This window comes from Patella vulgata, chromosome 4, assembly GCF_932274485.2.
Source record: "Patella vulgata chromosome 4, xgPatVulg1.2, whole genome shotgun sequence".
Taxonomy (NCBI): Eukaryota; Metazoa; Mollusca; class Gastropoda; family Patellidae; genus Patella; species Patella vulgata.
In genome coordinates, this window is record NC_065882.2 from 27061617 (window position 1) to 27076105 (window position 14489).

At 35.7% G+C, this 14489-nt stretch overlaps 1 protein-coding gene across 1 annotated transcript; it reads left to right on the forward strand.

Moving 5' to 3' along the window:
• The first annotated feature begins 1228 nt into the window (after positions 1–1228).
• LOC126819651 (eukaryotic translation initiation factor 3 subunit H-A) lies at positions 1229–13653 on the forward strand. The gene is made up of 6 exons (XM_050547809.2): positions 1229–1372; positions 5816–5975; positions 6423–6590; positions 7263–7512; positions 12442–12577; positions 13358–13653. Exons 1-6 carry the CDS (start codon positions 1319–1321, stop codon positions 13577–13579), a joined length of 990 nt encoding a protein of 329 aa, XP_050403766.1. The 5' UTR covers positions 1229–1318; the 3' UTR covers positions 13580–13653.
• The last annotated feature ends 836 nt before the right edge of the window (positions 13654–14489 follow it).

Here is a 14489-nt window from a genome sequence, read left to right on the forward strand (position 1 = left end):
ATTAACGTCCTAGATACGTTTCTTTGAATTTAAAATGTCTACATACCATAACAATTAATTTGATATTACCAGTAGGTATATGCTAAGCTAATTGATCGTGCCGCTAATCGACAATAGACTTTATCTAATTTTTCACGGCTTAATTAATGTACGATAAATTGTTCTTAGATTGATTATTTAAAGGAGCTAAATCGTTAAACCTCAGCAGATTGCAGTACCCTTCAGCTAGATGTAGAGTAACGGAATATCCGAGGTTTGCCGAGTGCGATGTCATCATTGCAGAGACCAATCTCCCAAACAGAGTTGGGAGCCACGGTGGCTAGATGGTTAAGACGCTGGCTCGCTAGCCTGGAGGTCGGGTGTTCAATCCCTGCATTGGCCCCGAAAGTTCATCCTGATTTTCCGACGTGGTTTCCCCTTGTCAGTGGTGCAGAACAGAGGGCCTGACAAGGACAGCTGTCGAGACGAAAAACCGAGGTCCCGTGTATACATTAGAATGCACGTAAAAGATCCCTTGGCAGTTGGAATTCGATATAAGAGTAGGCGGTAGTGCCGCTGCCCGGGCAAAATTTCCCTCATAGCACACTGTATGGCGTATGCCCGTCTTCATTAGCCCAGTATAGGAGCAGACAAGTAGGACGTTAAACCCAATTTCATTTCCATCTATCCAGCATTGGTTAGTGCTGCAAGGGAAGACAACTCTGTTTGGGAGATTGTAGCGAGACATATAGGACACAGATCACCAAGGCCAAAGCTATTTTTAGTCTTCCTCTCCCTTTTCCTTTTTCCCCCTTTTGCATGGCGATTTTTGTTGACTTTTTGGTGTACAATCGAGGAAAAGGGTTTGAAAATACATTTTCTGCCAGGTTTTGGTGAATATTCATAATTTTGATGCGGAAGGATACAAGAGTTGAGAGGTTGGTTAGGTTGAAATGGAGGGCCTGAAATTGCATGTTTACTTGTCTCTACTTCCAGCTTGTGTATCTCAAGTTTTTCATGAAGAACCTCATACGTGCTTTTGGGCAAGTGGTTGCCACATGTTGCTCCATCTGTGGTAGAAAGCGTTCTACCCAACGAAAATTTGGGAAAAAGTTAGAGCCGGTCTAAGATACGAGAATTAACATTGGAGTCAATGGGGAAATCTTTAGTGATCTAGCTGTGTCCTTGTGTGGAGAATGTGCAGAGAGACGGTCGTCAATTTCTGCCAATATTGTGGCGCATGCGCATATCACCTGACTGTTGTGGATGAAAAATAAAATGCTTAATAATAATTGTGTACACGTGACTATCATCTAAGTCTTCCGGAAGACAAACCAAGATGGCGACGAGAAAACAGCGTGCACCTGTACAATATGTTCAACTTGACGGTTTGGTATGAATATGATTTCTCTTAACGTTACATTTCTAATTCCATTTCTAAATCATAATCATCATTGTAGACCCAGAACATGACTCCGGAACACGGCTTGGGTTGGACTGTTGTCCCAAGACATCAGTCTGCTTTTCATCGTCTTTCCAGTTACGGCTTTTAAATTAAATTAAATTTTTGAGCTAGAGACCTGAAATTTTGCGCACAGTTAGAAAAAATCCCGAGAATCATTAATCTGTTTAAATTGTCAAAATCGATTCAGAACTTTTATTTTTGTAGCTGGTTTTATATAGCCATAGAAACTAGTGTTGTCACGATTACAAAATTCTTGAATCGGTTAATCGGCTAGCCAAAAATCGTAGGTACTATTTCAGTAACGTACCTCTACCAGTTCCCATGATTGTAGAGACTTGAAATGTTCAGGGGGTGTTCATGGTGCGTAGCCATAACCTTGCACCAAATTTCAGCCGAATCTGTCAATAACTTTTTATTTAACCGTAGTTTAGGTTCTATAAGAGATAAGTTTATCCGATTTTGACGCCATTTTGTTTGTTGGCTATTTAGACTATAACAAGACAGGGTTAGGGCTAGCCCTGTCAACATCTTGAGACTATGACGAAATCTACAGGTTCTAGCCCTTACCCTAACCCACAATCCCCATATGACGCCATTCGAGCCTAAATAGTCAACAAACATAATGGCGTCAAAATCGGATAAACTTATCTCTTATAGAACCTAAACTACGGTTAAATAAAAAGTTATTGACCGATTCGGCTGAAATTTGGTGTGAGGTCATATCTAGTCCCCATGAACACCCCCTGAAAATTTCAAGTCTCTACGATCAAAGGAACTGGTAGAGGTACGTTACTGAAATAGTACCAAATCGTATCGGTGCCGATTAATCGGATGCCGTAAAAATTCTATAATAATGTAAAATAAATGTTTTCTTCGTTGGCTAATAATGTCATTATCTGTACTGGTTACAGTAGGTTTTCCCTTGTGATTGTTGATATGCGTGAGCACTGAATAGCTGACCGTATATTATTTTAATAAATTTCTTTGAGTTTGAGCTAAAGAGATGTTGGAATACATTTTTTTAAATTGGCAATAAACAACATGTACTAAGTCATTAGTTTTGATATTTAGTTACGAGTTGGGGATGAGTAAGATATCCCCTTGTTCTGACTTACCCCTACAGCTTTACTGCTAATTAAAAATCCAATACTGGTAATAGATTACAGTTCAGTAGTACAACAATTCCCGTACATAATATTTTAACATATATAGCGATAATCATATTGACGAAAAACAACAAGAGAACCCGCACAAAATGGTACAAATAAAAAAACAAAACACTTGTCTTTAAAAAAGGCAGCAACATACGCCGAGGGAGGAGAACAGAAGAGACTCCTGACAGGTAATGTCTGTTTGGGGAACTGTTTATTCACGTCTCGGACACAGTAACGTCACATTCTGATTGTGAATTAAATAACAAATTACAACTCAATTTAAAATTATTTTATACATGAGGAATTTGTGAAGGAATCTTTCAATTATATTGTTGGTAGTTTATCGCTCGTAAAAAGGCATCACCAACTTCTCCATCTCGTGCGGCATGCATTCAGTCCATGTATTATAAGGTCCGTGATATTATCATGTCTGTTATTGGTGTATGTGGCTGTTGACAGCTATTTCGCGCCAAAATCAACCATTTTACACATTTATCGCTATTTATAGCTATATATTCCTAATATGGAAGGCGAGGAATTCCATGCGACATCAAGGTCGTGCCACTGTAAATGGGAATTTCTGTATTGAGCCTTAAAAGACGTAGTTTCAATACATATGCAGCAATTCAGTAGTGTGTTTAGCAGACAGTTAAAGTTAAACATTATATGTACATTTAATTGTAACAATATAAATTAGATGAAACGACTACAAACCGAAACGACTACGACTAAACCGATTAATCGTGACAACCCTACCCATAGGGGGATTTTATGGACTCCTCCAGGCAACTTCACAGCCAGAAGAGCCAATCTCAGGAATTGAGTGTTACTGAGATACAGTCTCTGAGTGATTTTTGGCCAATTTTGCTCATTCTCAGGTCATTTTTGGTCCGAATAGTCATCAAGTTAAACCGAACTGTTGCTGAACTGAGTCCGAAATGTCGTTACAGCTTAAAGGAGCTAAATCGCTAATATTTGGTACCTAGAAATTGACACAAATGGGTCGCAACGCATACAATAATGTTATCTGAATGTATGAACTGATTTACATTCATCGTTTCCGTTTTTTACTCTAATTTCAAATCAGTTATGTTCGGCGAAATACGCCAGAAGTCTCAGTCGAATATCAATTTCTAGCGTCTGGTTATTCCATTAATTACTTATAGAATTAGGCCCTTTGTTTCACTTTGTTGCACCTTGAGAACAGGGCTGTCGGTAATTTTTCACAGTTGATTAGCAGCACTGCTAATCAAAAAGTCCAATTTCGCCAAATTTGATTAGCAAATTTAAAAATTGATTAGCAGTTTTTCAGTTTCAACATAAAACACCTAAATAACAAGAAATTACTTTAATTCATAACAAATATGATGATTAGATTTCATTCTTAGATTTTTTTTAGCACTGCCACATGTAGTTGTGACAGTTTGTGAATGTGAATGTCTGAAGCCAAATCTTGGCAGTGACTTCCGAAGCCCTACTCATTTTAATTGTTATTTCTTTGTTACGTTAGAAATCTTCTTTAGAAAACAATTTCGTCAGCTTTTTATCGTGTATTACTATTTTGGTTCAATCGCGCGCACCTTTATTATTATTAACTAGACACACGCAATATGAACAATAATATTTTACGGGAATTCTTACTTTGATTTATCATGTTACAATACGTTCAGATGTATTTATTTTTATAAATTTTATTTTTAATACGCGGGCATACACTGGATTTATTTCTTTCAAAATGTTTTCTGATATAATTACTTGAAATTGACATGTCCCGCAACGTGAGTGGTACTACTTGATTCCCTATTTCCGGTTTAATAGTTGCTATTCATAGAGTTATGTCCCTTTATTATATACATGTAGTATAATGAATTGTGTCTGGGTAGTTCGAGAAGAAAATGTCACACGGAGAATTCAGTTTTGTTTATAAAATTTTATTCTGCATTTTATACACGTTGAAAGTGGATTATCTTTGTGTCAATATCCAAAATGACAGGCATATTAATGATTCGCAGTTACTGCGAATCAAAAACGTTAGATTTTAATTTTTGATTAGCAACGGACAAAATATGTATCGCAAATTGCGCTGCGATACTGGTTGTCGGCAGCCCTGCTTGAGAATGCTCTTACATCAAAAGATATGTCAATTTGTATGAAATTTATATTTGTCATTTAAATTAGTAAAAAGAAGAATAATCCTGTTGAATTTCAGCAATTTCCATTAATTACATCTAGAGTAATAACCCTTGTTTCACTTTGTTGCAACGTGTGAACGCTCTAATATCAAAAGTTATCTGTATGAAATTTATATGCGTTATTTAAATTGGTAAAAAGAAGAATTCTATTGAATTTCACCAATTTCCGTTAATTACATCTAAAGTTATGGCCCTTGTTTAACTTTGTTGAACATTGTGAACGCTCTAACGCCAAAAGTCATCATCCGATCTTTGTGAAATTTATATGCATTATTTAAATTCGTAAAAAGAAGAACCCTATGGAATTTCAGCAATTTCCGTCATGGCCCTTGTTTCACGCCAAAAGTAAAAGTCATCATCCGATCTTTGTGAAATTTATATGCATTATTTAAATTTGTGAAATAAAATTACTTCTAGAGTTATGGCTCTTGTTTCACTTTGTTGCACCTTGTGAACACTCTAACATCAAAAGTTATCTGCCGATCTGTATGAAATGTATATATGCGTCATTTAAATTAGTAAAAAGAAGATCCTATTGAATTTCAACAATTTCCGTTAATTTCATCTAGAGTTATGGCCCATCTGGCCCATAAACATGTTTCGTAGAAAATAGTCTTGATTATCCAGGCCTGAGTGTCAATTAGCCGGAGAACAGCCTTAGCCATACTGATTTTAAACCAAAGACAAGTAACCTATTTTGTGCTAAAAATGCCCAGATGTAATGATCGCTCACATTTACCCTTTCAGTCTATTTTTTTTATTGATGTTTAAATGGTTATAACTCATGAAATACATCATAACTGTTTATTTAGTGACTGAATGTGAGAAACTAAGTAAAGGCTTTCTATTGTGGTATAATTGTCAAAATATTTGGAGATATTTATTTATGGTGGGGGACCCTATTACTGATACTCAAAACTTTTCAACCCTCTCACAAGACTGGAACATACAGGTACTAATAAACTTGTTACTGAAATCCTCTCCAAATTCAAAGCTTTGTAATTATTGTGAGTGTTTTGTTTTAGGTTGTATTAAAATTAATCAAACATTGTCAAGAGGAAGGTGCAGGAGGAACTGATTTGGTGCAGGGTGTTTTATTAGGACTGGTAGTAGACAATCGATTAGAAATTACTAATTGTTTTCCTTTTCCACGTCACAGTGAAGATCAAGAAGACTTCAATGAAGGTTAGTATGGTTAGCTGGTGTTGATATCGCTTTCTGTCGCTAGCGATCTATTTGTTTTTAGACCAGGAACTGCACCCCAAACACTCTAGGAAAAATCACTAAGGCATGAAATTTGTAAAATGGATATGAAAATTGGTATGCTTGTTCCTTTGACAATTTTGTATGGATTGACATACTTTGATTTTTGATATGATGTCGCAATTCCAAGATAGCTGTGATGATGTAATTCTAAGTTTCTGGTCCATAGTACGCTCTTATTTGTTTCAGATAATATAGTTACAGTATCTGGATAAATATTTGCAAGAGTCTTTCACCCCTAATTGAAAAGTTTCATTCAGTAAATGTTTGCAAGAGCCTTTCATGTCCCAATTAACCAGATTCCTTCAATAAAATATATAGGGCACTGGGCACTTATCCTTATAATTTCTGAACTTTTTTTTTTTCCAGTTCAATATCAGATGGAAATGATGCGTAATTTGCGTCATGTCAACATAGATCATTTACATGTTGGCTGGTATCAGAGCACTTACTTTGGCACATTTATCAATAGACCATTGATTGATTCTCAGTATAATTACCAGGATTCTATAGAAGAATCAGTTGTTCTCATTTACGGTAAGTTCCCTAGGGTGGAATTAGATACAGTTCATCAAATCACTTAATTGAAAAGTGACTATTGGTAATGTGGAAAGTTGCAGATTTTTTAAATATTGTTTACCGTGAACTTTTAATGAAGTTTGGTATACATTTAAATGGTCAATGATAAGCTGATAAAGCATTAAAGATATTTTATCACCCAATTATACATTCTACAGTAGATATCGCTTGTGTGATATATTTCATAATCTACATGAATTTGATTGGTCAGTTGAAAAGGAACTACTTTTTTTTATTTTCAAAAAACAGTTCATTTCTTATTAAAAATAACTTTTTTAAAATTAAAAATGAGCTATTGTTATTCAATTGACCTTGATGGAAACACTGGGTCAATATAAAGGACTTTGCAATGGTTGAATTGCTGTCAAAAAATGATGTATCACTACGCCGTAATGTTCAGTAAAAGTGAAATCTACAGCAAAGAATTATATGTATCTAGTTGTGCATGTAAGAAGGGATTGGGTGATAAATAAAATCTCCTACTCGTCTATTTTGATATCAAAAAAGACTGGTAGGAGATTCTCTCTGTATCAAAAAATATGTTTTCTGTTGAAACCCATAAGAACTTACATCTTTATTTATCACTAAAGCATCAAGGAGTGTTAAAATTGATACCATTTCATTTTTCAGACCCCCTGAAGACAACACAAGGGTTTTTATCTGTAAAGGCATATCGTCTTACACCAGCTATGATGAAATTCCACAGTGAAAATGATTTCACTACAGAAAACATTACCAAACACGGAATGACATTTGATAAAATGTTTGAAGAAATACCAGTGGTTACTAAAAATTCTCATCTTGTTAATTCTCTCCTCTGTAATTTAGAGGAAAAAGATAAAGAAGCTGATAAATTTAATTTTCTAGATTTAGCTACAAGGTACGTCACATAAGTTCCCGATAGATAGTTTTATTTTCAACTCTAGTTATAGAAATGGCGGGAGAATGTGATTTTTATTGTTGACAGGCGGGAAGCTATCCCTTTGATGTTTTATCATTACCACAAATTCAATAGAGGGCTTGATCTCGCTGTAACTGCGTACATCTTATCAAGCCCTTCATGCAAAGCCCTGCATATTTCGTCATTAATTCCGATTAGCTACTGACCCAGCTGGCGACTTCCCAGATTCCTCGATAGAAAATATCATCGCAAATACATGTACAAAGTCTAGCGATTTCCAGCTAAAAAAATGTATACCTATGATAATCAAGGTTCGTTAAATGTCAAGGTTTCCGTGGAGGTCACCATTTTTGATTTCATTGTGTGTGTGTGTCACAACCTCTGATTGGACAGCGCTATTGCAGGCCTTCATGTGAATAAATTCCTGGAGAGTCAAAAAAAAAGCTCCTGAAATTGGAAAACGGATAAATCACTCTCCTGAATGTCTTGTGACCTTTTTTAGCATTGGTGATAAGAACAGGGATTTTAATCCATTTTAAAACCAACCTGCCAGAATTGGGTCAAATGAGGTCCCGGTAGAGCCTCCCGTTAACTATAACATAACCAGACTTCAACAAATATATTTTTTGGTAATTTGTTATAGAGAATGTCTTTTCTGAATAGGCTAATATTTGACGGTTTAAGTCAGTAATATATTTCTGTATAAATTACTGTCTTTGTTTACACGATGGATAAATAGATATCATCAGTCGATCAAAATTAAGATTTTTCTACTACGGCCAGTATCAGAAAATGCAGTAGCCAAAATAAGCTGATACGACACCATGTCCAGTGTTCGACACAAGCGGCGGTCCGTAGGCCCAAGGCCAACTGATTTATCGGAGGACTCCTGCTTGCCTATTTCATTCGGATCTGCCGGGCCTTCGCCATCTTATCTCGCATAGTTAGTTTCCACATACGACAATTCTGGAAATGTAGAACGATCGTAGAAACACAACCTCCGATTCTCCGACAGTTGACGGTTATTGTTTACTTGTCATCGACATGACGGAAGCTGCTGTTTTTCTAAACATTGACTCGCGTAACCAGCCTCTGATTTGTTGCTGTTTTTTTGTCGGCTTTAGCCGCATGAACTTCAATCAAGCCGATTGGTAAAACAATGAACCAGGCACTATGGTATCATAGATCAATCTACTTTCGGCTAAATTTAACGGGTTAATTATTACTTAATGATTAAATAGTCAATCAACTTGCTTGCTGGCTATAATGTCAATAACAGCCATACCTCGGCATAGATTGTGCATCTCTTTCAGAAATCGCGCTTCTTCAACGCTCCGTATGAATTCCAGGTACCGGTAGATATTAAAATAATAATTGAATCATACATTTAATGGTTTTGCTGACCAGTTGTTAGTGAAATTTAAATCTTAGTTGAATATAATCCTCGGATAGAACACCGATTGCACCGAGAAACAGTCATTAATAATATATTTTTCTGACAAAATCCACCGATGATACGTGACATCGGTTGGAATTTCTAGGTAATAAACCCGCGATGCTAGGTTTTGTTTTAAGTAGCGTTTACCGTTATGATTTTTTATTTTATACACATACTGACAGAGGCTTAATTTTAAACATATTGTCGTTATTATTATTGAAAGCTATATGGCATAGTCGTACAGAATTTTATTTTAAAGCAATTTCAATTATGGTTGTCACGTGATCACTGTGCCCTGTGTCTATCATGGACGAATGAATAAAAACATATTTGCAAGTTACGCTCGTAGGTGATAGACAAAAACTACAAATTGTGTTATGAAGAAATACCATGGTGCTGTATCAGTTTATATCCATCCAAAAAACGAAGACAGTAATTTATTCAGGAATATTACTGACATGAAATTCAAGCCGAAACTTGAATTAAATATGGAAAATTTTCCGAACGGTGTAGCTGTAGGTCTACCTCCTATTAAAGGTAATGGAAGCTTATAATTTTAAAACCATTTCCTACGAGACCTCATTTGACCCAATTCTGGGCTATTGTGCTAACAATCTAGGGCGGGATAAGCGTGTTTATGCCAACGCCATTCGTCAACGTTATCGCCATGCGTCAAGTTTCTTTTGTAACTATTTGAAGTTTACCTAGTTTAAAGATACATTCCCGCGTACAAACTGGGTGATTTGATGATATATATGGACTAAAAACATATTCAAACTAATTAATTTATCATAATTTTGCTTCAAATCCTTCTCAAAACATTGTAATTGCCAAGGAATACCCTGCTATAAAAATCGATCAAAAGAGGTCATGTTTGTGTCACGTGACTTACCTCTCTCGGTACCTATAGCAACGGGGGCGAAGTCGGAGGAGAATTCATTGTATACACAAGATGATGTTGTCTTTAATCACTGACTATTTATTACAAATATCGAATCCTAATTAAATTCTCGGATTATCCACTGCCCACTTCTTTTTCCGTGGGCAACATGTACGCTAAGCCCTCGATCTTCGCTGGGCTGTTGATTAGGGGAACCCTTACATTTTTGTCCTGTATACGCTCCATGAGTGTTTTTCAGGGAATCCAGTATTTTTCTAGTAAGATTGGATATTTCTACTTTCCATATATACCAAAATTGTCATACTTTTATTGGACATAACCACCCGATAAATACTTTTCTGGGAACCTATCTTTAATAAGAAAAAACCTAAATTATGTAGCCATGAATAGATTTGTTTCCATTAAATTGAAATGACACACTAAAGCGTGTCTTTTTTTTGGTCTTTTTTTTTTTTGCATGTTACTAAACCCGTAGTCTTATGATGTACTGGCATGTCAATCGATGACATTTTAATACTTACGCATGTGCAGTCGCTTTATATGTACTTCCTTTCCGCTGATCGTCCTGCGCTTCGCTTGGAAACTATAAATATTATTGGTATGGCCTGCGTGTCACCTGAAGGACTCACATGTCACACAGGTCCTGTGGGCCTGTGCTTGGAAAATGTTTGTTTCGGACACTGACCATGTCATTTCTTCATATTTAAAACACAAATTATTGTTTTTGTCTATCACATAACTTACAAAGTTTTTATTCATTTGTGTATAGACAAGCGGCACAATGATCATGTGACAACCATAATTGAAATTGCTTTATATAAAATAAAATTCGGTAGACTATGCCATAACCTTAAATAATAAGGGCAATATTATTAAAAGTAAATCCCAGTCAGCATGTGTATGAAATAAAAAGAATAAAACTAAAACGCTATTTAAAACTAAATCTAGCAATGCTGGTTTATTGACCTAATTCCATCCGATGCATGTCAAGTGTTATCGGGAATCGGAAAGCATTTGAGATCCGGACGGAAAAATATATTATTAATATCTGTTTCTCTAGATATCCGGTGTTCTATCAGGGATTATTCAATGACTATTTAAATTTAACAACTGGTCAGTGAAACCACAAAATGTATGATCTAATTATTATTTTAATATCTACCTGGAATTCGTATGGATTGAGCATCAAAGACGGCGCAAATCCCGGGATTCACAATCCATGTCGAGTGAGATGTCTTCATTCGCCACGTGACTTATTTTTACAAAGGAAACTGGACCTATTACGAATAACCAACAAGCTTGTCTTGTTTTTTTATATGCCCACATTTTCATGTGGATGTATATTGTCATTGCCCCTGTCCGTCCGGACGTCCATCCACAATTGTTTGTGGACACTCTAAAGGTCACAATTTTTATCCAATTTCAACGAAACTTGAAATACAGGTTTATCTCCCTGAGATCTCGGTTTCTTTCGATATTGGCATGTAACGGACCGTAACTTCCAAGAATTATGGCTCCTAATTGTACGAAAAATCGCGTTTTTAGCTTGTGGATCCTATAGAGGTCACAATTTTTATCCGATTTTGTTGAAACTTGAAATGTAAGTTTATAACCCAAAGATCTCAGTTCCTTTCGATGTTCGCCCCTGATTGTACAAAAAATCCTGTTTCTTTTTAGCCCCTTCTCTATCCATCTCTTGCAAAATGTGGGCGTATCCTGCCTGGCAGCCGCTGGTTTTCAATAAGTTTAAGCTAATTATATGCCCACATTTTCATGTGTACGTATATTGTCATCATCCCTGTCCGTCCGTCCACAATTTTTTTTGTGGACACTCTACAGGTCACAATTCTTAACGGATTTTGACGAAACTGGAAATATAGGTTTATCTCCAAAAGATCTTGGTTGCTTTCAATATTGGCATGTACCGGACCGAAACTTCATGGATTATGGCCCCTGATTTTTAGCTTGTGGACCCTCTAGAGGTCACAATCTGATTTTGATGAAACTTGAAATGTAAGTTTATAACCCAAAGATCTTGGTTCATTTCAATATTCGCGCACATCGCACCATAACTTCCTGAATTATGGCTCCTGATTGTTTGAAAATTCGCATTTTTAGCTTGCGGATTCTTTAGAAGTCACAATTTTTTTTTCCAATTTTAAAAAACGTTTAAATATTTCACCATTCCACCATAATGAAGGTTGAATTCGAATTTCGGGAAAATCGAAATGAAACTGCCTGACAAAATGGCCGCTCTTGTACGCAAATTGTGTAAAAGTATGCAATACGAAGGTTGTGGACCCTCTAGAGGTCACAATTTTTATCCGATTCTGATGAAACTTAAAACATATCTTTATATCCCAAAGATCTCAGTCCCTTTTGATATCTGCGCATTTCAGACCATAACTTTCTGGATTATTTCCCCTGATTGTACAAAAAATCGTTTTGTTTTTAGCTTGTTCTCTGTCCATCTCTTGCAAAATGTGGGCGTATCCTGGCTGGTAGCCCCTGTTTTTTTAGTGAAATAATTTTGTTTTTGATGATATTTCTGAACCATGTGTTATTTCAGTTCCATGTTACAGAAAAACTTGAGACAGTTAATGGAATGTGTTGATGCTACTACAATGGATATAAACAAATATTTAAATTGTCAGAGACAGATCATGAGACAACAACAGGCTAAACAACAACATTTACAAAAAAGAGTAAGTTATGAAAATCAATCCCTTTATGGAGCTTGTAATTGTGCTTTGGAACCTCTACTGTATAGGGGTGGGGTGGGGTCAGGGGGTGGATGGCCAATGGTTGTCATTGAGTCAACTGGCATGGTATACATTCCCTGGTTATACATGATCAGGAGAATGGTCGCCTGTCCGTCCTCATGGGTTTTCTCTTGGGTCCTCCGGTTTCCTCCCATTGTTAAAGACCCCTACCTGTAAGCGAATTATTGAAATAAAATTGAACCATGTTAGTCCCAAAATGATCTAGTTTGTGTCAAGTAGACATTAAACCCCATTTTTTTTTTTTTCTCTCTCTCTACTGTAAAGTGTATTCGACAATGCACACTCTCAACAAAGATTTTATTTTTTCATAAAGAATTCTGTTCAATTTATGAACAACATGGTTAATTCTGTGAAACAAACCTTGCTAAGTTGAGTCATTTTCTGGGATAAAATTAAGCATTTTTCTAATCCTGTTCCCACTTGTCAGAAAATGAAAGTGTGCATAGTTGTTAGGATGGTGTAGAACAAAAGGTAGTCCACTGAAATTCTAAAATTCAGTGGTGGAAATATGGCTGTTATGGGTGTTTTGGCCTAGGTAAAGTTTTCGTTAACCCTAGTTCTATTCCATTTATGATTACCGTCATCATAAGCCCTGTCAGAGCAGCACAGTAGGATTTTAAACTCCATTTCATTTCATGATTAAGAAAGATATTTATGGATTGGCTAGTCAATTGTTCTAATGACTGTTCTTTATTTTTACAGCAACAGGATAATGCTATGAGAGCCCAGCGTGGTGAACCTCCACTTCCTGATGAAGATCTAAACAAACTATTTAAACCATTACAATCACCACCTAGACTTGACTGTCTTTTATATTCGGGTCAAATTGATAATTATTGTCAACAAATATCCAGTTTTTCTACACAGAGTCTTGGTAAATTATTTATGGCCGAGAGCTTGCAAAATGATGGACAATCAAATTAACTTTAGTGGGAAATAATGAAAAATTGTATTTTACATGTGAATAAATATAGTATCCTAAACATACAAAAAGAAAATTAATATTATTCTGTTATCAAATTCGAATTTCCGAGTGCTCAGATGCTATGGGTTCATTATTATTGGGATTGCTTTCACAAGGGGGGGCAGCTGCCCAGTGTTGGAATAGAGCTGCTTGTGACTGTAAGCAATAACGATATATAACATTAGTCCCAAAATAACCTACTTGTGCTGATAGAGATTAATACCCACCTGTCATTGATCCAGGAAGTTGAACTCTTGAACAATTTCTTCAACATTTTATTTCACTTGTATGAATATATTGCAGATATAAGATATAATACAGTGATGGGGTTTTAAAATTTTTCTTGTCAGACATTTTCTACTGAAAATAAAGGGACATAACTATTATCTTTATTTATTAAGCAGGCAGTTTTAGACCACACCTCTTTATTTTTCATATTTAATTCCTCGTAGGCTATTCAAATTTATGTCAGAAATATTCCTACAAAATTACGTAATGTGCGGACTACTGCTAAGTTAAGGCTAAATGTAGCAGTAGGTTGGTTGGATTAGGCTATAAATACATCTATATTCATAATTGATCTATGAGAAATTGTCAAACAAATAAAGCAACAGTGCAAAAATGTCATATCCGGCGGCCCTGTGCAGATGATCAACTTTATTTGAATAAGCACCACCAAAGTAACATACCCGCCAAATCTGGGATCCAAAAAGTATAAACACTTAGTTTTGGATGATTTATTGAGAATAAAATAGTTCATACAAATTGTCTTTTACAACATATGAAATGAACAATACTAAAGTGACTACTGCTAGTAATATACATGGTATGTATAATAATATAGTAACATTATCAATTCTTTAACATTTA

Excerpts from the sequence above, each read along its gene's own strand:
- LOC126819651 (XM_050547809.2), top strand. The coding sequence starts at position 1,319 with ATGGCGACGAGAAAACAGCGTGCACCTGTACAATATGTTCAACTTGAC. Across the intron at positions 1,373-5,815 it reads ATGTTCAACTTGACGGTTTG|GTTGTATTAAAATTAATCAA; the intron begins GTATGAATATGA and ends GTTTTGTTTTAG. Across the intron at positions 5,976-6,422 it reads TCAAGAAGACTTCAATGAAG|TTCAATATCAGATGGAAATG; the intron begins GTTAGTATGGTT and ends TTTTTTTTCCAG.